At 45.5% G+C, this 26,141-nt stretch overlaps 2 protein-coding genes across 3 annotated transcripts in view; one reads left to right on the top strand and one right to left on the bottom strand.

Annotated features, from left to right (window-relative positions):
• ANXA13 (annexin A13) overlaps nucleotides 1–24,789 on the top strand; it is a 61,863-nt gene extending 37,074 nt beyond the window's left edge. For both annotated transcript variants that reach the window (XM_082433219.1, XM_082433220.1), the window contains 9 exons: nucleotides 4,613–4,707; nucleotides 7,796–7,966; nucleotides 10,684–10,717; nucleotides 10,816–10,895; nucleotides 12,521–12,589; nucleotides 13,001–13,102; nucleotides 17,515–17,590; nucleotides 21,279–21,391; nucleotides 24,340–24,789. In XM_082433219.1, the coding sequence (XP_082289345.1) occupies nucleotides 4,613–4,707; nucleotides 7,796–7,966; nucleotides 10,684–10,717; nucleotides 10,816–10,895; nucleotides 12,521–12,589; nucleotides 13,001–13,102; nucleotides 17,515–17,590; nucleotides 21,279–21,391; nucleotides 24,340–24,459 (860 nt within the window). In that variant the 3' untranslated portion in view covers nucleotides 24,460–24,789. The remainder of the gene's footprint in view (nucleotides 1–4,612; nucleotides 4,708–7,795; nucleotides 7,967–10,683; nucleotides 10,718–10,815; nucleotides 10,896–12,520; nucleotides 12,590–13,000; nucleotides 13,103–17,514; nucleotides 17,591–21,278; nucleotides 21,392–24,339) is intronic.
• Nucleotides 7,973–26,141, bottom strand: part of LOC309646680 (uncharacterized protein) — a 46,601-nt gene continuing 28,432 nt past the window's right edge. Inside the window, exons 3-4 of the mRNA XM_082433290.1 lie at nucleotides 16,990–17,105; nucleotides 7,973–8,227 (exon numbers count right to left, since the gene is read on the bottom strand). Of these exons, the coding sequence (XP_082289416.1) occupies nucleotides 8,220–8,227; nucleotides 16,990–17,105 (124 nt within the window). The 3' untranslated portion in view covers nucleotides 7,973–8,219. The remainder of the gene's footprint in view (nucleotides 8,228–16,989; nucleotides 17,106–26,141) is intronic.

The raw sequence follows: 26,141 nt of genomic DNA, 5'->3' as shown, positions 1-26,141 counted from the left end.
GAGGAAATGAAGAGGAAGGACAGAAATAAGTGCTGGAAGTGAGCCGGAATGAGGCAGGCAACGAACGCTATTTTTGCAAGTGAACTCATCCTAGAATTTTCTGTTTCTCCAACTGGAATCAGAGAGCTAGATCTTCCCGGAACCGTAAAGGTGGAACTAGTCCTTGAGACCAGGTGAACAGTCCACGGACACAGAGCTGGTGTCTGTCCTAGGAGCAGCGCACAGCTCTCTCACCCCTGGGTCAGAGCAGTCTTTCTAAGTCCCAGCACTGGCTTTCCAAACGTGGCATTGAGGGCTGGGGCCAGAGTCGGGGCCAGAGTCGAACACTTGAAGTCTGCCAACACCCCTTTTTCTTCCCTTCCCCGTCTCCAGCCAGCTCCCCCTTCATCCCTTCCCGCACCCTTGACCCAGATTTTTCCTGTTCCCAACCCGTCTATCAAAATGCATCTGCCCCGTATTTTGTTCCTTCAGGATCCTGATCTCTCAGCGGAACAGGAGCCATCGTACAAGTCCAACTAATTCAGTTCCACTGAAAAATTGCCAAGCATGCTATTTACAGGCAGCAGACACTGAGAGGAGGGCTAGGAACAGGCTAATGCAGGAAATCTCCAGACTCTGGGCTGTGAAGGGGGGTTTTTTTATTCCTTTCTTGAAGTCTTGAGATACTGCTGAGGACAGTGGATGGACTGGCTTCCTAGGGCTGCCATAACAGAGCACCACACACTGGGTGGCTTTAAACAGACATTTATTATCTCTCAATTCTGGAGGCCAGGAGTCTGAAACCAAGAAGTCAGCAGGCCATCCTCCCGCAAGGTGCTAGGGAAGGACCGTTCTATGCCTCTCTTCTAGCTTCTGGTAGCCGCAGGCGTTCCTTGGCTTGTAGATGCATCACTCCAATCCTCCGAACTCACAAGGAGCTCTCCTGTGTCCCTTCACACCATCTTCCCTCTGTGTGAGTCTCTCTCTGTGCCCAAATTTCCACTTTTTATAAAGACACCAGTTATATCGGATTAGGTCCCACCCTAATGATTTCATTTTCACGCGATTACTTCTGTAATGACCCTATTTCCAAATAAGGTCACATTCTAAGGTACTGGGGGTTAGGACTTCAATGTATTTGGGGGAGACACAATTTAACACATAATAGTAGGTGTCCCGCAACAGCCAGGTTACAAGAGAGGAGTCAGATGGGAGGTCTGCCAGTGCCAGGATGGACAAAGTGATAATATTCGAACAGAGCTTTATTATTGTCTAGATACGAATTTTCAGAGTCTCTGTCTCATCCTCTTACAGCCCCTATGCGATCAGATTGTCATAACTTCCTTCTCCCAGAGAGTAAAAGTGAGACTCGGGGCAGCACTGCCCAACAGAAACATAATGCAAGCCACACATGGAATTTCCAAATTTCCAGAAGCCACATTTTTTAAAAAGTAAAAAGAAACAAGTGAAATTAATTTTAATAATATATTTTGTTTAACTAAAGACATTAACACTCTAACAGGTAATCAATATAAAAATTATTGAGATAGTGCTTCCCTGGTGGCACAGTGGTTAAGAATCCACCTGCCAATGCAGGGGACACGGGTTCAAGCCCTGGTCCGGGAAGATCCCACATGCCGCAGAGCCACTAAGCCCGTGCGCCACAACTACTGAGCCTGCGCTCTAGAGCCCGCCAGCCACAACTACTGAAACCCACGTGCCTAGAGCCCGTGCTCTACAAGAGAAGCCACCGCAATGAGAAGCCCGTGCACCACAACGAAGATCCAATGCAGCCAAAAATAAATCAATAAAACAAATAAATTTTTTAAAAATTAAAAAAAAATTGAGATATTCTACACTCTTTCTTTACACCAAGTCTTTGAAATCCAGTATGCATTTCACAAAAACACATAACTATTAAAACCTTAAACGGTCCTAAAATGATCTTTCATTCCTTCAGTGGTATGCATAGTACCACACCCTAGAAGAGCAGATCTGACAGGCAAGACGGACCCAACAGCCCCACTCACCCAAGGAAGACGGCAGTAAGTGGCACCTAATAGTACACACTACCTTTCAGTGACCACTCGCTATGGCCTAGGTACCAGGCTTAGAATGTCACATACATGCAATCTTATGTATATATTATATATATATATAATTGGATAAAATCTTATATAACATGCAATGACTCTAGAGGTATATAAGCAATGTTCTTTAGAGGAACAGCGGGAGCAGAAACTTAATGTTTCAGGATTTCGGAAAGTGCCTGACCTACTGACAAACGTGGTTCAGGTAAGGTGAGTGAGCCTGGGGGTTTGTGTGTACAGAGATGGGTCTAGAAGAGCAGTTTGAGACCATACTGCAGGAAGTCTCAATGCCACATTAAAGAACAATGATTTAATTCTGGAAATCATGAAGAATCACTAGAGGTTTTAAAATTAGGGAGTGAAATGAGCACACACGTACTTCCAAATGATGATTCTGATGACAGTGTGGAGGGCAGGCTGCAGAGACCAGAGCCTGGTGTCAGGGAGACTGAAAACAAGCAGGGCCTGATAGGCAGTGGCAGGAGGAATGAAGAGGGAAGAGTCATCTCGTAGGTGAGACAGATGGGACTTGGCGGTGTCGGAAAATAAAAGAAACGTAAGGTGGGCCCTCAAAAGTGACTTTGGATTTTCTAATTCAGGTGATGCCACACACTGAGATGAAATTAACAGGGTGGGGAGTGGATTCAAGGATAGACGGGATGAGCTCAGCTTTAGCTACATGGGGAATTGAAAAGCCTTGGGATCTCCATGGGAAGCTGGCCACAGGCAGCTGGAAATAAGATCTAAACTCAGGAAGGGTAAGGGCTAGAGGTGCTAGTTTAGGATTCATCAGCCAAAGGGCAATGGTCACGGGTTGGGGTGGGGGGAGTGATGGCAATTAGCAAGGAGAACTGGCAGCTGAGTGTAGAGGGCAGGTAGAAGAAGAAGGGCTGATGGAGGATGCTGAGAGGGAGATGGTGGAGGGGCTGAAGGGAGGAACGGAGGACAGAGCTAAAGCCCTCAAGCAGAGAACAGTCAACAAATTCCAATACTGCCGAACAGCAAGGTACATGCGGGAACTAAGAAGAGGGTCTGAGCTGTGCCTCAGTTTCCTCCTCTGTAAATACGAGTTTGAGCCAGAAGGCTTCTGACACTCCTTCCAGCTCAGTCACTGGGGTGACAGCCCAGGGACAGTGGCCTCAGCACAAGCCTTGCCTGGATCTGAGGCAGCCCTGGGGCACTTGGTCATTTATGCTCCCCGGTGTCCCAGGACCCATGTGCACCTCAGGGCAACCATGGACCCCTACTTGGATTTCATTCTCACAGTAGCCTTGTCTATTATCACCCCATCTTATAGGTGGGAAAACTGAGGCTTGGTGAGGCTAATTATTTGCCTGATGTCATACAGTTTAAGGGATTTGAATCCAGTCCGAAGAAATTGAATTCAGGGTTCGCTGATCAAATAGTCTTTCTCACTCTCACACCTGCAACACCTGGGTCATCTTTCCAATCCTGTCTCCAGGTTCAAAAAATGATACGCTCCCCTTCTTTCTTAGTCATTATCGTTTCAGTGCTGATCAAATACCTACAATGAACAAGTATTACTATGAGCATCAGGGAAAAAATCGTTTTAGAAAGAGTGTGATTCAAAAGAGTTTAAAGGGTAACTGCCCCTCATGCTCCCAATTAGGACTTTTCTCCTGAGATTAACAAGTTTATGGATGGGCTTGATACTATAGCAATTTGGGTCTATATCTTAATCTCTTCCACTCCATTTTAAGTACCCGCAGACCAAGGAACATACCATATTTTTTTTTTACAGTTTTTTTGAGGTATAAGTCACACACCATACAATTCACCCATTTAAAGTGTTCAATTCAGTTGTTTTTAATGTATTCACAGAAATATGAAAGCATCACCACAATTTAGAACATTTTCATCACTTTAAAAAGAAACCTCCTACACTTTAGCTATCACACCTCTGCCCACCCCCTCCCCAGCCACTATTCTACTTTCTGTCTCTATAGATTTCCCTATTCCGGACTTCCATATGAATGGAATCATAATAGGTGGTCTTCTGTGATTGGCTTCTTTCACTTAGCATAATGTGTTTAAGGTCCGTCCCATTCATACTGTAGAATGCGTCAGTACTTCATTCCTTTTTCTGGCCAAGTAATATTCCACTGTATGGATATAGCACCTTTTAATTATCCATTGTCCACTGCTGGACATTCAGGTGGTTCGCACATTTTGACTATTATGAATGATGCTGCTATGAACATTTGAATACAAGTTTTGTGTAGACATAAGTTTTCATTTCTCTTGCATTTATGCCAAGGAGTGAAATTAAGGAATAGACCATATTCGTTCCTCTTTCCACTACAATGCCTAGCATTGTGCTTCATGCAGCGTGAGGCCTCAGTGGATATTTGTCAAGTGAGTGAAAAGAATACAGTTCTCAGCATAAGATATTAAAGCCAAAGGGTCCACCTAGGTTCCACCAAAGCCTGTGACCACCACCCTGGCTTCCCCAGATTGACTAAAATAAACGTCCATCTTGTTTCTTGCTCATTGTGATTTTGTCTCTTTCTCCTGCACTTCAGGAACTGATGAAGCCACCATCATTGAAATCCTATCAAGCAGGACATCGAATGAGAGGCAACAAATAAAACAAAAGTACAAGATAACGTATGGCAAGGTGATGCAGAGGGTCCTTGGCCATGTGCACACGGCCTTGGTCTTGACTGTCTCTTCTGCTTCTTTGATCTTCCCAAGACAGTGAGGACTATCCTTAAAGCTTTATTGAATTAGCCCAAGAGGAACAAAATGAAACAACTATTTAAAACTTTAATTGACTTCAGAAAAACTGAAATGGCCTTGTTAACAGCCTGTAAAATCAATATTGGTTAACTCATTATTTTTCCAATTGACTTCTTTTTAAATTGATTCCTCAGTCTTTTTTTCCCACTCATTTGGATTAATTCCACATATTAACTTATAGATAGGCCAGGGATTTGAAAACCAGTTTTCACAGGTGGGTCTTTATGTAAGAATTCTTCATTTATTCAGGTGTCTTCAAGAATGATATATTCTTCATAAGTGATTGTTACAAAAACTAAAAAACCAAAAACCAAAACCAAAAAACCCTCTATTTCGTTAAGCATCAACGCCTTTTTCTCTCTTTGCATATCTTTTCTTTCATTCTTCTTGTTGATGGTGTTACATTTAGAAATCGTTAAGAATGCATTAGGCTTTCTGTTTTCTTTATTAATATAGCATGAACACGATTTAACATTTTCTTAATGTCATTAGAATTATCAGTTTGCCAAATAAATGTGAATTATCATGCTGCATTCTAATCCAAATTTATACTTCCTTTACAGTTTCAATAACTCTATGTATAAATAGATATAGAGATAGAGGTGGATTTTCTTACTTATTTGTCACTGGGGAAGCAACAATCTCTCTAGGCCTTGGTCTCCTCACAAATAAAATGAAAATGGTAATTTGCCTCCCTTCTCAGGTTGCTGTGAGAATCAAGCCGGGTAATGCTGGCACCTACCAGTAAAGGGGGCATGTGATAGGTATGATTCCACCTTACAGAGAGAAAAAGTGGAGCTCACCTGTTTAAATGACTCATGCAAAACCACACACTTAGTAAGAAAAAGAACCAGCACTCAAATCTAAGTCTTCCATCCCCAGGGCCAGCCTCCACTCCTGAAGAATCCATTGCCATGAGAGAAGCTATTTATTTATACATTAAACAGTCCAGACAGCTGTGCTTTTGTAGTTTTTCTGCTTCCCTCTTCACAATCAGGCTTGTCAATGTCACTCATTGATGACATTGGTGAAAATAAGTGAAGCTTCAATTCAGCTGCATATAATTGAATTGAATGACATTGAACTTTCATCCTTGTCAGCGTGCCTGACTATAGCATCCTCTCAAGTGCTGTGTCTACTCATATCCTACCAATATGGAAAGTCAGATACAGGCATCTTAAGCTTTGGTGTAAAATAAGTGTAAATGGGTTCAAAGAGAGGACTCAGGGGCTCTGTTAAAGTGGGCATGCTCTAGCACAAAACTCTGCAATACCTACATCTGCCAATCATTTGCTTACTTTCCAATTCTCAGCCGTGTTTCAAACAGCTGAGACTGCCAAAGAGGTGATCGAGAATCATACCACAAAGCTAGAAGACATTAGAGACAATCAAATCTAAAGTCAGCTGAGCTCCAAAGAGAATAAGTATCCCAAGGTGACACAGCTAGTTAGCAGGAAACCAGGATTAGAGCCGAAGAATCCTGAGCTGGCTCCTAGGTCCAAACAGAATGTAAACACACAAGGATTTGTTTTCATCCTTGTGACGTACGAGAGCAGGCAGCTGGGATTTCTCTTCTCTACAGTTCTATATAATGCCCATCTGACTTGAAAAAATATTTCCAGTCTTCAGGTGGATCCACACCAGAGGACTGACCAAAGGCCTGTCTTCACAGGATCAGGGTTAGATGCAGCAACTGCCATGGGATGGAGCCAGTAATATCACAACCTGCTATTAAGACTGCAGATCCCAGGGCCTTGGACGAAAATCTTCTGGGATTTTCCTCCCAGGCCCGGAGCTCAGAGGTTCATTTGAGAAATAGTTGATTTGCCTTCTCCCTGAAAGTTCATTTCAACATGAAATAATAATAATAATAATAATCACTTACTGAACATTGAAAATGTGCCAGGCACTGTGTTCAGTGTTTACAAGGATTGTCTTATTGAATTCTCCCAACAACCTTAAGAAGTAAGTCTTATTATTCTTCCCATTTTTCAGAGAAGGAAACTGACAGCTGGTGAAATTAAGCACACTTCCGAGGTCACAGAGCTACATGACTGTGTTGTTAGACATCATGCCATGGTGCTGAGTAGCCAGGCCCACCCCATGCTGTAATTTGGTCTATCGGCTTCCAGTCTGACCCACACAGGGCTGTCTCTGTGTGAAGGTCCTGCTTTGAGGTCCTTCATTTAACTTGGGACATTGATGACTCTAGTTGGACTGAACGCCCATTCTTGACGCTTTTCTCATTAAACCATCAGGTCGGAGGGAGACAGGTAGGAGTAGGCAGTTCACCTGTGATTAGAGGGGGCGTGCCCAAAACAGGATGCCAGTGAGAATTTCACGTACTTCCCTTCCCCCACCTGAGTTCTTTCCCACGTGTGTCCCTTTCAGAATTTAACAAAATGCCAAAGTGACTGTGTATCAGGTTTGCCCAGGACAGTCCCTCTTTATTCCTGTTGTCCCCCTGCAATTATTAATAGTGCCCCCCCCTTTCACTGTCAAAAGCATCCCAACTTGGACAATGAATGATCTGGTCTCCTAGAGATGACAAACCTGTATTTCAGTCTTCTCTAGCCAAGTACTTGGAGATGAGTCCTTTATCTTATTGAGGTTCAGTCCATGGGGATAATGCAATACCTCTCCTGCCAGGGCTGTTTCAGGGATCAGTGAGGAAGCTCTCTGAACCCTAAAATATTCTGCAAATGCTGGTGGTTATTATGATTCATCTTTGGGGTCCCCAGCCCTGAGCAGGGGATCTTCCCTCTGCCTCTCTGCCAGCCTTGGCAGAAGATGGATGGGCACTTGGGTGACGACTGTCCTCCAGAGCAGATCACTCATGCCTGCAGAGCTCCAGTCTAGATTGTGCCCCGTGTGTCCACAGCAGGTGTCCTGCGGTGGGGAGAGCAGACACCTGTCCCTCTGCTCTCAGGACGTTCCCAGACAAGACTCTCGCTGTCTTCCCACAGGACCTGGAGGAGGTGCTCAAGAGTGAGCTGAGTGGAAACTTCGAGAAGACAGCCTTGGCCCTTCTGGACCACCCCAGCGAGTATGCCGCCCGGCAGCTGAAGAAGGCCATGAAGGGCCTGGGCACGAACGAGGCGGTGCTCATCGAGGTCCTGTGCACGAGAACCAATAAGGTGAGTCCCAGCCGAGCCCTGGACCAGCTCCCAAGGGAGCGTCCATATGCCCATCAGAGATGGTTACAGCAGCCAGAAGGGAAAGTCCTCCCTGCATTCCGCCCACGGGGTGAGCAAGTGTCTGGGCAGAAACGCGTCCACTTGGTTCACACTGGAGAGATCCCTCTTCCAATCTTCTGATGGTCAGTCTTGGTGTTGCTGCTCCTGGCTTGACAGGATAGATCCTTCCAGAAGCACAGTGTCAATCCAGCTTTCATTTTTCTAAAGAGATGCACAGTTTTACATGAAGGAGGAAAGTTCTACTTTACCCTCCCAGCCTGACTTTGCGGGTCTCCTGGCACAAATAATACAATAACAGTCCAAGCATGGCTGCATCTAGCGGAGAGCACAAGAACAGGCAGGGGGGTGGGTGGTGTCAGGGGGGTCCCAGTGAACACCCCTGGGGCCGCCACCACTTCCCCAGAGGTTTCCATGTCCTCTATCCTGTCCTCCCCTGGTCCCTTGGGCACATGCCACCATTTCAGGAGCTGAAAAGGACATTTGTTAAGGCCCTTGCAGAATCCCATTCATCTTTGGTTCCAGAACCCATAAGGGCCAAGGACTTCATCAGGAGAAAAGAGGGCCCACAGGTCATTATTTGGAGACCCCCTCCCTCTTCCACAACACCCATCACATAGAATGGGGAGGTCCAGCGAGGAAATGCCAGGAAAATCCAACATTCTTGAGGCCTCCGGGTAGGAAACAGAAACAGCACTTGGAGCAGACGGCGAGGAAAACCGCCACAGTGCTGGGACACTGAAGTGCCATTTAAGCCCCCGAGTGCCTACCACCTGGGCTGCTTCCTCCTGCTCAGCCTGTGCCGTCCATCCACATTTCCTGAAGCACCAGCAGCCTCCACGCTACAGCTGCAAACCCCTTTCCTGAACATCCCTGGACTTCTTCCCAAAGGATAATAAAACCCCTCCATTTGGGGAGTTTCCGGTTAGGATTGTGCCTTAAGGGAGGGTTAGCACAGGAGGGCGGCATCAATTCAGTCCAATAACCACACAACTCTCCTTACTCAATATTCCTATCCTTTCCAGAAGCACCAAAGTCCTAGCGACCAGGAAGCCAATATCTGGGCAGCCTGCCTTGGCAAGAAGGTTAATTCGGTCGTTACTTTTCTAATCACACTTGCCTACACGAGGTTCACCCTCAGCCTAATTTCTTTCAGGTCCTGGTCTCAAACAATGAGCAAGATCTTTTTTTTTTTTTTCAATCAAATAGATCTGACAGTAAAAAGAAGAAAAGCAGGGAGAGAGCAGGCCCTGCGTTCAGGCAGATCCTGAGAGTGGGCTGGAGGGAGGAGAAAGGGGAGGGGGCTGCAGAGTCACAGGTGTTCGGCCCCCACCTGCTTCCTCCTCTCTCCCACCCACCAAAGCAACATCGGCCTGGCCCTCATCTTCTATCGCTCCCACACCCTTCTCCCCATCACTGCCCGATGACTCTCATTTTAAACAGTTTATGAGAGATGCTGTAGGGAAATGCCTGCTCTTATACGCTGCTGGTTCAAGTGTAAACTGAGGCAGCTCCCAAGTGGGTCAAGCCATTGCAATATAGAGCCATACCTTGTTTTATTGCGCTTCGCTTTATCGCGATTTTACAAATAGCATGTTTGTGGCAACCCTTCATCGAGCAAGCCTCTCAGCACCATTTTTCCAAAAGCATTTGCTCACTTCCTGTCTCTGTGTCATATTTTGGTAATTCTCACAATATTTCAGACCCTACACTGGCAGAAAGATGACGACTTGTTGAAGGCTCAGGTGATGGTTAGAATTTTTTAGCAATAAAGTATTTTTAAATTAAGGTAAGTGCATTGTTTTTTTAGATATAATGCTATTGCACACTTAACAGACCACAGTAGAGTATAATCATAACTTTTGTATGTACTGGGAAACCAAAAGATTCATGTGACTCACTTTATTATGATACTCATTTTATAGGGGTGGTCTGGAACCAAACCCACAGTATCTCCAAGGTGTGCCTGTAAAGCAGTTCTTCCTGGCACACACCCTAGAGAGAGACTTGCACTCCTGTACACAGCAAATTGTTTACCGAGTGCAGTCTTGTCTGAAGTAGAGAAAAATTGAAAACAGCCTAAATGTCCATCAATCAGAGGCTGGCTAAATAAACAGGGGCTTACTGTAGGATGGAATATTTTGTATCCATTTAAAAAAAAACACTAGGTGACTAACTAATGTACAAGCATAACTGAACCTCCAAAACCTATTACTGAGTGAAAAAATAAGGCAAAAAACAAACAATATGAACAGTATTCCACTTTTTAAACACATACACAAAACAGTTCTATATATTTGCACTAGCACAAACATATGTATACGAATGTAAAGGGAAAATATGCACTGAACTTCTAACACTGGCTACCTGGGTGGGGAAGGGGGAGTGAGATGGGGTGAGGGGGTAGTGAAAGAAGATGTTAGCTTAGCTGTAATGTTTTCACTTTTAACTAAGGATGACATATGCTAAAGGATTCCACACAGCTAGGGACTTGCTCTAGGCCTAGACCTTGACTTGTAGGGACAACCCCCTTTGTAGGAAGTCATAAAGGCATCCCGTATCCAGAGACAAGCTCCTGCCTCTTCCCTTTGCTTGTCTCTGCCTATATTATTGATTAACCCCACCTTGGAGTATTGATTTTTTTTTATTACCTCTCCTAGGAAATCATCGCCATTAAAGAGGCCTACCAAAGGTGTAAGTGACCGTTTGTTCTGACTTTAAAGAATGTTCCTTCCAAAATACCTCTGGGAGACTAAATCTGCTTTCTCTCCTCCTTTCTTCTTCCCCAAAAGTATTTGACAGGAGCCTTGAATCAGATGTCAAAGGTGATACAAGTGGAAGCCTAAAAAAAATTCTGGTCTCCCTGCTACAGGTAAAAGTAAAAAGGTCTAACCTGCTTTATGATCTTGGGAAACAGCCCTTGGTAGCATGGGACCATGATGAAAAAGGCAATTTAGATGATAAACATTTCCTTCTTTTATTAAAAATGTTACTGAGGGATCATCAACCTGTGTTCTGTCAGCCCAGCTCTTGTGAAATCATTCAGTGGGGATTTTTCCCATCATAACAATCCGCCTAGTCATTTGCAGTTTACAATCCCTTTTTGTTCATGAGCTATCTCATTAAGCATCACCACCTCACTTTGCCAGTGAGGAACCTCTAGGTGTACACACAGTAAGACACAGCTTAGGAGCAAGAACCAGCCCATCTGACCCCAAGTAGGGCCCTTTTCATGACACAACTTACTTCCAGGATTCACCCCAAGTCTAGGCCTGTAAGAACTGCTGCAGGGAGCTTGGCCTGGAAAGCAGGGCTTTAAGAATTGGCCCTGCTAGGACACAGCCCCCGCGGCCCCCAGCCAGATGCCATCTGCACTCTCATTGACACACCCATCTTTGTGAGCTTTGTGTGTTTCCTCTGCTTCATTACTCTCGATGTGGAGAGACTGATAGCAGAGAATACACAGAGTAGGCTTCACCTGTAGCACGAAGAATATATGAGTGTTCTCCTGCTGTATAACAAATTGCCACAAACTCAGCAACCTAAACTATGCAGACCCATGATCTAGCGGTTTCCATGGGGCAGGGGTCCTGTTACGGGTTAGCCAGGGTCTTGCCAGGCTGAAATCAAGGTGTCGGCCAGGGCTGCCATCTCATCTGAGGCCTGGGGTCCTCTTCCAAGCTCACTGGCTGTTGGTAGATTTTGGTTCCCTGTGGTTGTACGACTGATGTCCCTGTTTTCCTGGTAGCTGCCAACCAGAGACCACTCAGCTCCTAGAGACCATCTGCAGTTCCCTGTTGTGGCCCCGTAGACAGTTCAGAGCATGGCTATTTGGTTTCTTCCAGGCCAGCAGGAGTTCATGTCTCTGACTTCTTCCATCTCTGACCTTAAAGAGCTCACCTGATTGGGTCAGACCTACCCAGGATAACTGATTAGGGATTTTAATTACATCTACAAACATCCCCTTTGCCATATAAACATAATATGATCACAGGAGTGGTATCTCACCATATTCACAGGTCTTACCCACACTCAAAAGAAGGGGATTATACAAGACTGTGGTCCACTTAGGTCATCTTAGAATTCCACCTGCCACTAAGGGCTTAGGTTAGACCTCCAAAACTTTCCATGACCAACATTCAGGGCTCTTCAGGACTGGGACCCTGAGAAGTGAAATTTGATATTTTGGAAGGAAGACTAATAGTTTCCCAACAGACTCATTCTAGGGGACATCATGAGGTTTCTTAGAGGTCAGTGGGGTTTGTGAGTGACCCTGGTTTCTACCAAAAAAAAAGGAAAAATGTGTTGTCACAGAAGCTACTCTGTTTATCAGTTGTGCCCAAGAGATGGCAGCAAAGAGCAGCATTGCCACTTGGCCAGGTTTTGTCTAGATTCAGCCCACCCCTCTGAAATCACCCCCTTTTCTAGGACTTTCCCTTTTTGTTTTCTGTGGTCAAGCAGGAACTCAAGTTAATAACAATGTGTTGATTTTTCTAGGCTAATCGCGATGAAGGAGATAATGTAGACAAAGATCTAGCTGGTCAGGATGCCAAAGATCTGTATGACGTAAGTATGCAGATGTGCCAGTCTCTGCAAATTCTTTTTTTTTTTTTAATTAACATTATTTTCAACAACTGTTACTTTATTTTACGCGAATTGGAATTACTTGGGAAATAAGAATGATCTTTAAAATATTTTTCATATATACAGTCTTCATGAACCTAAAAGAATTGCTTTTTCTATTCTTATATTCTGGGGTTAACCACCTCAGATCCATTCTGGAACAAGGGAAGGTATAAATCATATAAATATGTGAGGTATACTTGTGGGTTAGAAGTTTAAAGTGCTAGATCGATCAATGTGGCTTAGATTCAGTGCATATTTTATTGTTTCCTGTAAGGGAGGCCTGGTCACAGCTCTGTTTATTCAGTCTTTTTGCAAAAGGCTTTTTCAAAATGTTTGCACTCGGCCCTCTAGGCAGGGGAAGGCCGCTGGGGCACGGACGAGTCTACCTTCAATGAAGTCCTGGCCAAGAGGAATCACAAACAGTTACGAGCCACCTTTCAAGCCTACCAAGTTGTAAGTGATCCAGTACTAAGGCAAGGAGTTCACACGGAAACTGAGTCTCAAGTTATTTCCAAAAGAAGCCGAGATCTGGGATATGGAACTGGGCGGCAGGGGGCGGGGTGTCTTTTACAATAGTGGTTCTCAATCAGGGGTGATTTTGCACCCCCAAGGGATATTTGATAATGTCTGGAAACACGTGGGGTTGTCACAACAAGGTGCGTTGGGGGCAGCAGCACAGTTGGCATCTAGAGCGTCAAGGCCAGGGACGCTGCTGGACATCCCACAGTGCACAGGGCACCTCCCATAACAAACAGTCATTCGCCCCCCCGTGCAGCACTGAGGCTGGGAAACGCCGCTTTGCAACAGAGGCTAGGGAAGCAGGGGAGTGTCAAGTTTAGGAGCAAAGCCCTAGAGTCAGAGGGTCCAGGTTCAAATCCTGGTTCTACCACCAACAAGTATCCTGATGTCACCATCCTCATTTGTATAAACAGAGACCGTGAACATCAACATCCCACCCTCATGGGGTTATTTTAGGTGTTAAATAAGATGAATATAAAAGGCTCAGGACAGGATCTGGCATGTGGTAAGCTTACAAATGTTTGCTGTTACTATTATTCCAATTGACAGTTGGGCTAACAATATCTACTGCTCCCAAAACAGATACGATAATACCTCAGAGATACACTCTTGGAAAGATGTGTATCAGTTACTTTTATACAATTATCTTTTGTAATCTAATGATAATTTTAAGTCAACGAGGTGAGTTAGCTATTTCAAGGCACTTAGTGGTTAGTCCTTCCCTGAAAATCAGTCTTTAATTGCAAGAAGACTTTTGTGGAATATCAGATTTTTTTTGGTCTCCTATTTTATATTTGTGGAATGCTTTTAACTATTCAAAGTACATCTGTGCCCTGTGTCTCATTTCAATTTCACAAGAATACTGTAACTCAAATGTAGGCTGAAGAGCCATTGTAACCCACAACTGCTGGAGGAGGAAAATTTGTTACAAGTAAGGAACCATCTGTAACTTATCAGGACCACACAGCAAGTCAGTAGCAGAAAGTGGATGAGAACTCCAAGATTCCCCAGCCTGAGCTCCTACCTCAGCTACAGCTGGCTGCTCCTCACTCAAAATAGCACTTCCTATGTGTTGCCAGCAGATGAAAAGACAACAAAGCTTTGGAATTTTATCATTACTGTATATAAGCCCTTAGGGCCCTCTGCTTTCAAATCCTGCCCAGAGTTGTGATCAAAGGCAGCTGACCCTGTACTCCCCTGGCCCCTGGGCCTGGAGCTATGTAGACTGAGCTGGAAGCCTTCTCCATGACCTAGACCCTCTTCCCATAAGACTGGGGCCATAGATGGAGTTTCTGGGGTGGCTGTCATTGGGGATCACTATAGAAACACACATATGTGTGAGGGTGTGTGTGTGTGTGTGTGTGTGTGTGTGTACATGAACTACTGACTATCTAAGGATACTCCCTAGGCCGATTGTTCTCAAAATTAATCCCAAAACAGCAGAATCCGTATCACTTGAGACAATGTTTAAAATGAGAATTCTTAGTGCCTGCCCTGGACCTACTGAATCAGCTTCCTTGGAGTTAGGGTCCTATAGTCTGTGTTTTAACAAATCTTCCAGATTCTGATATATGTTAAAGTTTAACAAGTCTGCTCTAGGCTACTAGCTGTATGACCCTGGGCAGGTTATTAAGGGTTCTGTGCCTCAGTTCCCCCCAACCGTATAATAGGGATAATAATAGTACCTACTTCACAGGGTTAGTAAGGATAAAATGAATTAACAGATTTAAAGCATTTATTGCCTGGCATGCAGTAGGTGCTCAGTTAACATTAGCAGTTGTTACGAGTCGCCTTATGTGAACCGATAGTGTCAAAAAACAGAGCTAAAACTCAAATGGTCAGTAAGATAATCAATTGATCTGATAATTCTTTACATGAAACCAGCTCTAAAATGCTACCTATTCATCATTCCGAAAGCCTTGTTGGAACATTGTTCATCTTGATCTTTATCATTGATCTTCTGAGTTCATCCTGATCTTGGGAACCTGGCTCCATAAATTTTCTCATGATCTCTGGCTAAAAGCACTAAGATGCTAGGGTCAGATCAGTGAAGTGTATCATACGGCATAGGTTGTCCTGGCATAGAGTTGAATTTTAATTTTTGGCCCAAAAACTCAGGTTTTTGCCCTTAATCTGCCCTCTAAACCTGAGTCTTAACTGTTGACACTCTCAGAGATCCCAGCCCAAGCAACAAAGCTTCCCCAACTCTGCAGCATCATGAAAGATTATTACCGTCCCCAAATCTACCAAGTACGAAAGGCTTGTAGAGTTATAAAGTTCCCCAAACATAGCTCAGCATAAATTGTACGTACACATACCCATAGCCCCAGGTCACTGCCTCACCGCCACACCCCTCACCACTTCTCCCCTCCCCTTAAAGAGTTCCTAAGCCCATTCCAGAACCTTTAGCCCTTTCCCTTTAACTGCTATAACCAAAGTCAGAGTGCACAGGGTTCTGCCGTGGGCACGCTGTCAGTTTGGGGCATTGGTTTTAAAAGAAAGAAATGTGTCTCCTATTCTTCTAATAATCTCCCCACAGGCAATGTTACCTGGTAAACTAGAAGCCTTTGAGGCTTGTCTGGAATCCACCCTGGCAATTGGTTTTTGTACCGAGATCAGAAAACCTGGTTTTGTCCAAAGAGCCCCCCTAAGAATTAAGTGTTCCGATAAGTGAGAAGCTTTCCATTTGCAAAGGAGCATCTCAGCAGCTTGGGCCAGTGGATTGTTTTCCATTTGTGTTCAATGGAGTCCCTGGAGGTGCCTTGGTAGCTACCAGGAGGGAATGGGGGGAGGAGGTAGGTGGAGAAGAAAGGGCAATGCCGTCTCACTGTATCTCGTGAATAGTGCCCCCCAGAGTTGGGCTGCGAAGAGACTCTGAGAGGGCGGGAACCTGGCATTACCGTCTGGGGCCGTGCTAAGGAGCCCATCTCCCGCCTCCCCAGAACAGCTCTGCTTTCCTGCTTTTATCTGTTGTGTAGGCTGAGATGCTACAGAAAATTTAAAACCACTGTTCTAGCCCAGTACTAACAATAAAAATGGAAAGTGGTTTAATGTGAGGATTTTTTTTTTTTTACTAAACACAGACCTGTGTGGGGAAAATGTCCTCTTGAAACACAATCTCAGTCTACACAGCAAGAACCCTGTTCACGGGAAAAGTGAGAGCAGTTTCTTCTGAAACACCAGCTCTCACATCCAGCCCCCAACACCTGAGAACAGCTAAGAAAGGGACTGAAAGCCGCCCCCAGTCCAATCCCCTGCTAATCTAGGTCGATTCCACACCAGACCTCTAGATGGGCCAACTATGATGAGGAGATCAAGCGACGGGTTTCATTAAATCTGGACCCTCCTTCCCCCCACATCTATTGTGCTCGTATCACAAAGAATATGTTGTTTATCAGTGTTTTCAGAATAAACTACATAAACTCCACTGGCATGTCCTCAAAGGCCCCAATTATTTATAGACTCACAATTGTGTCATATCCTCAAGAGATAATTTCTAAGAAAGAAGTTTCAGTATTTCTAATGCTTAATTGCATTTCCCAAACCCAACCAAAAGTTCTCCTTTCTCTTTATATGCCTGCCCTGAGCTTGGCCCAGGCGGTACTTGTGTTAAGCGTGGTCACAATTTACTCTGAACTTCAGCTTCTATAAATATTTGGAAGGAAACCTAATGTGTAATGCTGTGCAGAACGAGCTGGCGGTGCATATAAGATCATCTGGAGTCTCCCCAGAGGGAAAGAAAGCAGCATTTGACGTGGTCAGCCCCTGGCTCCCAGCCCAAGTAGCCCCACAGTATCAGACACATTAAACCAAGTCCTTACCGTGAACTTCACCACCTCTCTTCATGTCGCCCGAAGTGTAGGTGCCCGAGCTCCCAGTCTCGGTCCACAACGGAGGAAGGTGTGGGAGATGATTATAACCACAGCCTCCTGGAAAACTGGAAACGGAAAGAATTTTTATAAACACATAGGAAACTCAAGTACGATAGAAACGTAAAGAATATTGTTGCAGTATTTATTCATTGTTTTTCCACTCCCTGATTTCACAGAGGAGGAAACTGAGGCTGAGGGAGTGGTCCTGATGGGGGTCACATCCATTAGGGGTCAAATCGGGACTAACTCCTAGGCCATGAGAGTCCCCACTCGAATGGCGGGCAGCCATCCCCAGCCCTGCAAGGGCTGAGGCCAGAGAGGAATCCCAGAGTTCCTCTGGTCCTTGCGTGACCAAATCTGGTCCTTGCGTGACCAAATTTTTTTTTTTCTATTGCTTTTTGTAGAAGAACAAGCCTCAAGTGCACCAAGGCCAAAAGCAAAACCTGGACTAACAGCTGCACTTTCTTTCTCCAGCTCATTGGCAAAGACATCGAAGAGGCCATCGAAGCAGAAACGTCAGGAGATCTGCAGAAGGCCTACTTAACTCTCGGTAAAGTAAAGCTAGGAAAGCCCCTGACTTAGGTTGGGCTCCCTGGAACCAGACTTGGAGACAGAGGTTTGTGTGCAGGAAGCTTTCAGGGAATAGCTTGGGAACCACACATCTAAGCAGCATTGGGATGGGAGAGAATGAATGTGATGCAGCTGCAACAGGAGCTGTGCTGGTCCCCCAAGGAGGCCTGAAGTCAGGATGTCCAAAGTGGAGGCAAGGGGACCAGGCCTTCACACCCAACATCAAGCAGCCGTCTGGCTGCACCCAGGGAGCATTTGCAACCTTGGGGAAGATAGCTCCCTCTTTTGACTCCTAATGGATATGACCCCAGTCAGTCCCTCCCTCCTGAGAAGGGACTCAGCCCTGAGCAGCCAGTAGGTAACACTTGGCATGACTGCCTGCTGTCCTGAAGACAGCAGCTGGGGGACCTACCACAGCATCCACGACAGTCCCACTAAGACTATGGAGCCCCAAGAGCATCCATCAACAGCCTGGGACCATTGTCTAGTCTCGTGGGGCAGCATGCGGTTCATGTGACACACACTCAAAAGCACCCAGGTTCGGATCCAGAAACAAGTTTCTGCAGGTGCCTGATGGCCCAAGGGTGACCTTTTCCATTTGGTTCCCTTCAACATTGGAATGAATGAGGTCTGTGTAGAAAGCAAGGCGGGGGAGACTAGATCAAGGCCGTGCCAAGCAAACGCCAGGCATTTCTCTCCAGGTGTTGCCCGTAGACAGGAAATAGCAGAGAGATGGGTACCGGGCTGTGGCTGGCAGGCTCCTTTCTCATTTTTGCAAGCCCCGGAATGAAGGCATTGTCCATTGTCCACACGCCGGTGGCAAGGAGGCCAGGGCAGCAACCCAAATGGCACGAGAAATGGAGAGAATATCCCCAGAAGAAGAGGAAGAACCAAAAAAGCAGCCCCTGGAAGCTAAAAATTGTGCTCTCGCTGCCAAACTCTTTTGTTTTGTTTTTTTGATGGGATTTTGGGGGCAATGTCAGCAATTGATTTTTTTTTTCCAACCTCATTATGCATTCAGATTAGCAGGTCTGCTATTGTTATAGAGGCCTGAACATCCTTAATGTCACTCCTGTCCCACGATGGATACACACAGATGACTGTCCTTAGGGCTTTAAGGATGAGTGTCTAAAGTAAACAGAGAGATCTACTCATGGCCCAGCTACAAGGCTCCAAACCCTTTCTGTACCTGCAGTGTAAAGAAGCAGGAAAACGCCAGAGTTCAGTCAGAAGATTAATACTAATTCTTATTAGTATTAAGTATTAATGGTAATAAAACGATTCAACACTTTAACATTTACTTAGCACCTGCCTGGGCCAGCAGTTGTGCCAGGCGTGGGGATCAGAGGTAAATAGGTCCAGTTCCTGTTCTTAAGAAGCTTCAGACTCATGGCAGATACACACAAATCAACAGACTGAGCTACAGTAAAGATAAAACCAAAAACAATCAGAGCAAGGCAGGTACAGAGGAAGGAAAGGACCCATTCCTGCAGTTGGGGTACCATGAAATGCAGGAGTTGGGTGGACTCCACTGGTAGCAAATATAAAACAGATTAGAAGAGACCTTGAAGAGGAACCACACAAAGAGTGGGACATGACTTCATGACTAAATTCTCTACACACTCCCCACCCTACTCCCACCTGACTCACAAAGATGCCAGTTTGCCACTAAAATTGAGGAGGAGGTGTTATGAGACCAAACGGTTCCCACCGCTTGCAGCCTCTGGAGCAGCACTTCTCAAAGTGGGGTCCACGGACCCCCTGCATCAGACTCACGTGGGGAGGCGTGTGAAAGTGCAGTTTCTGGAGACCCACGCCAGGTTACCCACTTAGAACTTCCTGGAATGCAGCCCGAAGCCACACATTGACAAGTTCCTCCCGTGATCACCTTATGCTCCCTGGAGTTTGCGAACCCCCATTCTGCAGGCCAGGAGGAGCAAGAGACACCGCTGGCTGCCCTTCCTCTCACACGCACGAAGATCTTTACTCCTGCATCCTCCCAAGCTGGCCCCACCCAAACTTTTGGGGTATTCCTGCCGCTGCGAACAACAAAGGTTGTTCACCAGGCATAGACTGTATACGGTAGAAAAGTTTCTCCCCAAAATATCAGGAAGAAGGAATGTCGGGGGGAAGTCACTGGTGTAGGGACCGAACGCACTGAAGTTAGACAGACGATCACTGCAGCGTCAGTTAGTACGAGTGCACAGGACAGGGTCCCCGGGAAAACCTTGTGAGGCCACTAGCTCAGAACGTCTGGGGGTGTCCGTCACAGCGAGGCTCAAACACGCTGCTCCCCAAATTGCCAGGTTCACCCACCCCCCATCACCACCACCACCAATCCAGCAGCTTGTGGATTCAGACTCCTGGGTCTGGGCTTCTCCGCTGACACTCTGGTGGCTGCCACATGTCCTATAAAATAAGGAGACAGACACCCCTCCAACCTAGACTCTGCTTTCCTAATTCTGTTCCTCCCCCTTCCTTGTCAGCATTCTATCGGCAATTATCTAGAAGGCAAGAGTTCTCGCTGCAGGACATACTAAGGATGTGCATTCCACACTTATGCTGAATGTATTACTTATTATTTATCACTAACATCAAAAATGTTAAGTGTTCTAGGTAAATGTCAGCAACATAAACAGTAAAGGGTTCATTCTCCCGAAGTATTAGTCCTGATGGACCCATATGAGCCTTGGAGGAGGGGAGAGCAATCATGATCTACCCCCAGGAGCAGAGAGGCACCCCATCCCCTGATTGGTGAATAGAAACCATACTTTGTTAATCTGTGGATTAGATCATACTTTATTCATTTCTGGCTGGGGCAGGGCCAGAAAAGAGCAACTAGCAGCATCGCAGGAAGGTGCTCTGTAGACAGGATCAAACATTGCATCAAGCCCACATCCCAGATGGAAAACTAAGATGATTGTGGGGACCTTGGAAAAGGTTCAGAGATGAGGCTCACAAACAAAACCAGTAAGGGACTTCCCTGGTGGTCCAGTGGGTAAGACTATGTGTTCCCAATGCAGGGGGCCTGGGTTCCATCCCCGCTCAGGGAACTAGATCCTGCATGCATGCCTCAGCTAAGATCCCATGTGCCACAGCTAAGACCCGGGGCAGCCAAAATAAATAAATAAATATTTTTTTAAAATAAAAAATAAAACCTAGTGAGGAAAAACAAAAGAAAGGAAGGTTGTTTAGCATGGGCAGGAGGGCCACGGTCCAACTGAGCGTATCTTCAAGATTACAAAGCTTTATCATGGCAAGGTTGCCAGCCAGTGCGTGTTTCCCCTCCAAACCCAACTCCGACATGAGATTCCTCTTAGAGATGAGAAGGCATTTCTGCTGGTGGGAATCATGAACTTTACAGGGAGGGCCTGAGGATGGTCACAGCGCTCCTCCTCCCCCCAAGGGTCTTCAGGGAACAGGAGAGGTTCTTATGTGTCTGAAGGGGTTTTGGTTGAAGAGTCCAGATGCCCTGACCCCAGGAGAATCTTCCAGATCCCATTAGCAACAGTGTGAAGCCTGCTCCTTTCAAACACCCGCCTCACAATTCCACCAGCTCCAAGGGCAGCCAGCTGACACTCTGAGCCAGCTCTGTTCCTTCCGAGGGTCTCTGGGTCATTCCACAAAATGTGAACACCTCACGTTCTCTCTCCCTTTGTCCTGCCCAGTGAGGAGTGCCCGGGACCTCCACGGCTACTTTGCTGACTGTCTGTACAAGGCCATGAAGGGTGCAGGGACCGACGAGGAGACCCTCATTGACATCATCGTGACCCAGGCGGAGGTAAGACACACTCCTTGGGCTCCACCTTCTTGTTTTGCCACCACTGATGTCATCTACAGGTCGTTTCTAGTAAGAGCCTATTTACAGAAAGAGTAAAACAGAGAGAGCCCTTGCCTTCCCAGACTTTGCAGAGGACAGTGTGCTGTGCTTCAGTCTGTTTCTTTTTATAAAAATACAGTAACGATAGCGGCTTCTATTACTGTCATCTGTGGCTCTGGAGAGCTTGGGGTAGTGTGTGGAGGGAACCTGGAGGGGCCGTTCCGGATAGGGCAGCTCCATTTTAAGGAAGGTAAAACAGACACTCTGAAAGGTGAACAATGGACTAGATCATCCGAGCAAGTAATTTCCCGACTCCTGAGCTAAGCCTTTATTTCCTTAAACACACCCCAGAGGCACAATTTTGCACAGAAAACCACATCAGTACAAGACAATGTTTCTCAACCTTTTTTAAATTAGCGATCGCCTACCCTCACCTCCAGGGAGCCTTCTTAGACTCAGTTTTTTCCTGTCACTCCCTTCCAAGAAATGTTAAGACGGCATACACTGTATATCTGTTTATGTTCCCTATGTACATACGTAGTTAATTTTACACAAAAAGATTAAGATTTTTTTTCACCCTCTAAGAACCAGTTTTTGCCCCCGTTGGGAGCAATATCGCCCCCCTTTGAGAATGCATGAGTATAACAAAGGCACAGGGAGAGGAGTGGCCAGAAGCTTGGGAGCAGCTGTCAAGACTCATATTCAGAATACAGGGCCACAGAGAGGAGGAATTACAGAATAAATGGGAAATGGCATTTCATCCACAGCAGAGAGGCCTTGGAGAGTGAAGTGGAACTGGGCACTTGAAAACCACAGACATCTTCCCTCAAAAACCTGTTAAATGAGGGGGAAAAGATACCAACTCAAATTCTGGCCCCCAGCTTTTTGACAAATAATACTTAACATCTGACACTGTTTTGAAATATAACTTAGCAACACAACCGTTCTTTCGTTTTTCTTTCTATTCCTGGAATTTCTCCTCCCCCTCTTTCTCCTCCTCCTCCTCCTCCACAATTCATATTTTCCTCTCTCTCTTAAAGCCCCTTTCTTTTTTCTCCTCCCCTCTCCCTCCCCCAGTCTCTCTGCCACTCTCTTTGTTTTATTTTGGTTGCTCTGATTCTCTCTTTCCCTTATCTCTCCAGGTCTCAGCCTTCTCTGTCTCTCTGTCTCTTAGTAACTCACCCCGCCCCCAGCCAGAGTCTCTGGAGATCCTAAGACACTCCAAGGAGCAGGTTGGTGACAAAGCCCAGCAAGGATTCTAAAGACCCCAGGGGGCTGGACCACTCCGAGGGCTCCTCAGGGTGCCATATTCACTCCAGCATGCATGAGCTGTAGCGTGTTTATTCCAAGATGCTCTGTCCTATCTCAGTACTGACCAGTACTGTCCTGGGTCATCAGTACTGGGTCTCAGTACTGTCCTGGGTCATCTCCACATGGGGACCATTCCCTCGGAATGCTTCCGGCCCAGCCAGATATATTGGCCAGATCCCCTAATCCCCCAAAGCCACCTGGTACTAGAACAGAGCCCCGTGAGCCCCACCCCATCCCTGCACTGACCCACCCCCCCCCCACTTCCTGCCCCTCCCCCAGCTGAGCAGCCTACCAGCCAGGGGAGCAGGGATCACAGCCCACCTGCCTGATGCAGTCTCTCTCTTGCACAGCATCCACTTCCAACAATCCCTCCCTCTCCTACCCTCTCCTGCTCTCATCTTTCTCTCTCCTGTTGGGCCCTCTAATTGGGGCAGGAGAAGAAAAGAACCAGAAGCTTGAGCAATGGTTTGTGAGTCTCTCAAGAAAGCAAGATAGAGTCTAAATTAAAAACAACGATAACAACAAAGCTAAAAACAAAAAAACAAACAAAAAACTCCTGGTTAAAGAGAGCTCTGTGCTTCTTTTATGAGACTTACTGTGTTCTTTCTGGAATTGTATCTTCCATGGTGCAAGTGTTACCTCCTTTACTAGGTGGTCAGAATCTTCAGAGCAGAACAATCTTTTTCTTTGTTTCTTCTGAGTCCTTTCCCCACCTCCAGCACCTAGGTTTTTCAAGCTTTTCAATGAATTACAGTTGATCCCTGAACAACACAGATTTGAATGGTGTGGGTGCACCCATATGCAGACTTTTTCAGTAAATAACAGTACCTGTATTTTCATTTTATGGATCTTTAAATTAACTAAGTGTGGGGAAAAGTTTGTGCTCCATTAGAGATCACAATATGTAGAATCAAAAGAACTAGGGTTTGAGGCCTGATTCTATCCAAACTGTTTCAGCTTCCTGCCCTTGGGTGAGTCATTGATCAAATTCCTTTGTTTTTGAGGCAGAGATAGCAATACACAGATTCTAGACTGCACGGGGGTCTGCGTTCCTAATTCCTTTATTGCTCAAGGGTCAACCGTAGATTCAAAATAAGTCCTAAAAGTTGATAATGAATTGAATCTTGTTGTTTGGCACTAATATCCTTGCTGATCAGGGTACAAGAGAAAAAAAAAAGGTGTCATTACAAACTGTGTTCACAATTTTCTTAACCTTATACTAAGAGTCAGCAAACTGTGGCCTGCAAGCCAAATCAGGCCCACCACCTGTTTTTGTACAGTCCTGTTACCTGAAAATGATTATTTTAAAGTAACTGTAAAAAACTCAAAGGAAAAATAATATTTTTGTAACACATAAAGTCATATGAAATTCAAGTTTCAGAGTCCATAAACAAGGTTTTACTGGAACAGACACACAGACACTGAACTCAGCTTTCCTATTCTCAGCCACGAAATAGGAAGAATAATAACTCCAACTCTAAGGGTTGCTTTGAGGCATTAATGAGCAAGTGAGAATGATGTGCTCGGAACAGTGGCTGCCTTTGTTTATGGTGAAAACGCTATAAATGTCCCAGTTGCTGTTGTCATTTCTCCTACAGGTGAACCTTCAGGGAATAAAAGCCAAGTTCCAAGAGAAGTATCAGAAGTCTCTCTCTGACATGGTTCGCTCAGACACCTCTGGGGACTTCCAGAAACTGCTGGTGGCCCTCTTGCACTGAACCGAGCCAGCACAGCAGGAGCACAGGGAGGAACCACCTTTGTCAAGAGCCCCTCCCAAACCAGATTTGCAAATGCCACTCCAGCACGAAACACCCTCAAGGGTCCTGGTTTATTTCCTTGGCAGCTTGAGCCATGTGGCCAGGGCAAACTGTTTAAGTTAAGGGCAGCAGCCTCAAGACGCTTGACTAGATCACCCTGAATGCTGGTTTAGCGAGTATCTGGGCTGCCTCTTAATTTTCCTTGAGGGTAGTCACTGAATGCTTTCTGAGCACAGATGAAATCCGCAGTTGATGAAAAACTATGCATTCGTAATAAAACATTTAAAAGAATATGTATCACGCAGGGATATGTATGTTCTGGGTAAAGAGCAAATGGTTAAAGTACAAGAAAGACCAAAGTAAGCAATTCATTCATTTTCCTTCTGTGTGCTCAATTTCAAATCCTCCATGTTAATTGAAGATGTGGATTACACCTACATCAGCTGCTTTTCCAAAGACTGGGTTGATTTGCTTTGGTGTTTGTCCTGTAAATAAATGACTTGTGAAATTTGAACATATTTGGAAAATGCAAACAGTTACATTTATTAATAATCACCAAGGACAGTCACCAAGGCCAGTGGCAAGGAAACAACTGACTTGCCTATATGAAACGTAACGAGAGGTAAAATTCCCTGATCTGCTACCTGGTTTAAATGGTTTTTCTTGCTTCTCTAGACATTTGAGCCACTTGAGTCTTCCCTCTGACCTTCAAATACAATTAGGCTGGGCACAGTGCCAACAGGATCAAGGTTAATGGTCTGACTCTCAAATGGATTGATTCTGTACCAAAAGCATCTCTGTTCCAAGGTGTTTGTCTCATAGCCATGTGCTGCTACACATAAAGGGGTCTGTCATGAGAACATAGACATTTTGGTCCAATAATTATAGTTATCGTTCATTGGATGATTATTTGTGCCTGGCACTGCTAAGTAGCTTACTTTCATACTTAATTTTCCCAACATCCCTATGAGGTTACTATTACTCCCATTTATGAGCTGAAGCAACTGAGACATTAAGTAACCTGGCTAAATTCATTCACAAATGACAGAACCGAGATTTGAATTCAGGGCTGGTGGACTCCAGAATCCATCCTAGTAACCGCTTTTCTTGGAAAAATAACACAAAGTACATGGAAATGGGTCTGTATTCATTCACCTGCTTAAGTTCCTACTATTTGCCAATCACTGTGCTGGGCTCTGAGGATACAAAGATAAAGAGAACACTGGCCACACCTTGGGCAGTTCATTCCCAGGCCAGTAGTGTAGACGGATGCCTCCAATATTCATCAGACACTGTAAGTGCATTGATACAGGCATGTAAAGCTCTCTACCCATGAGTAAGAAGAGGGAACACAGAGCTCTGCCTGGCGGAACTGGGGAATGCTTTACAGAGATGCAGTTGTGCTGGGTTTTGAATACATAGAAACTTTCGAGAAAAACAAAGAAAGAAGCACATGTGTAGAGGCTTGGAAACATGAGGGAGCAGGATGTGTTCAGGAGGCGTTGAAATCCATTCTCCTGGGGCATAGATGTGGTGAAAGGGAGGAGAGGGCCCGGGAGGCGGGTGATGAAGCTGCAGAAGAGTATGTTTGGGTCACATCAGCCGTGGTTCTGCCTTCAAAGTGTGAGCTTGGTCCTCTGGGC

Source organism: Balaenoptera physalus (assembly GCF_965194825.1).
Source record: "Balaenoptera physalus genome assembly, chromosome: 17".
Classification (NCBI taxonomy): Eukaryota; Metazoa; Chordata; class Mammalia; order Artiodactyla; family Balaenopteridae; genus Balaenoptera; species Balaenoptera physalus.
This window is presented reverse-complemented; position numbering and strand designations above follow the sequence as displayed.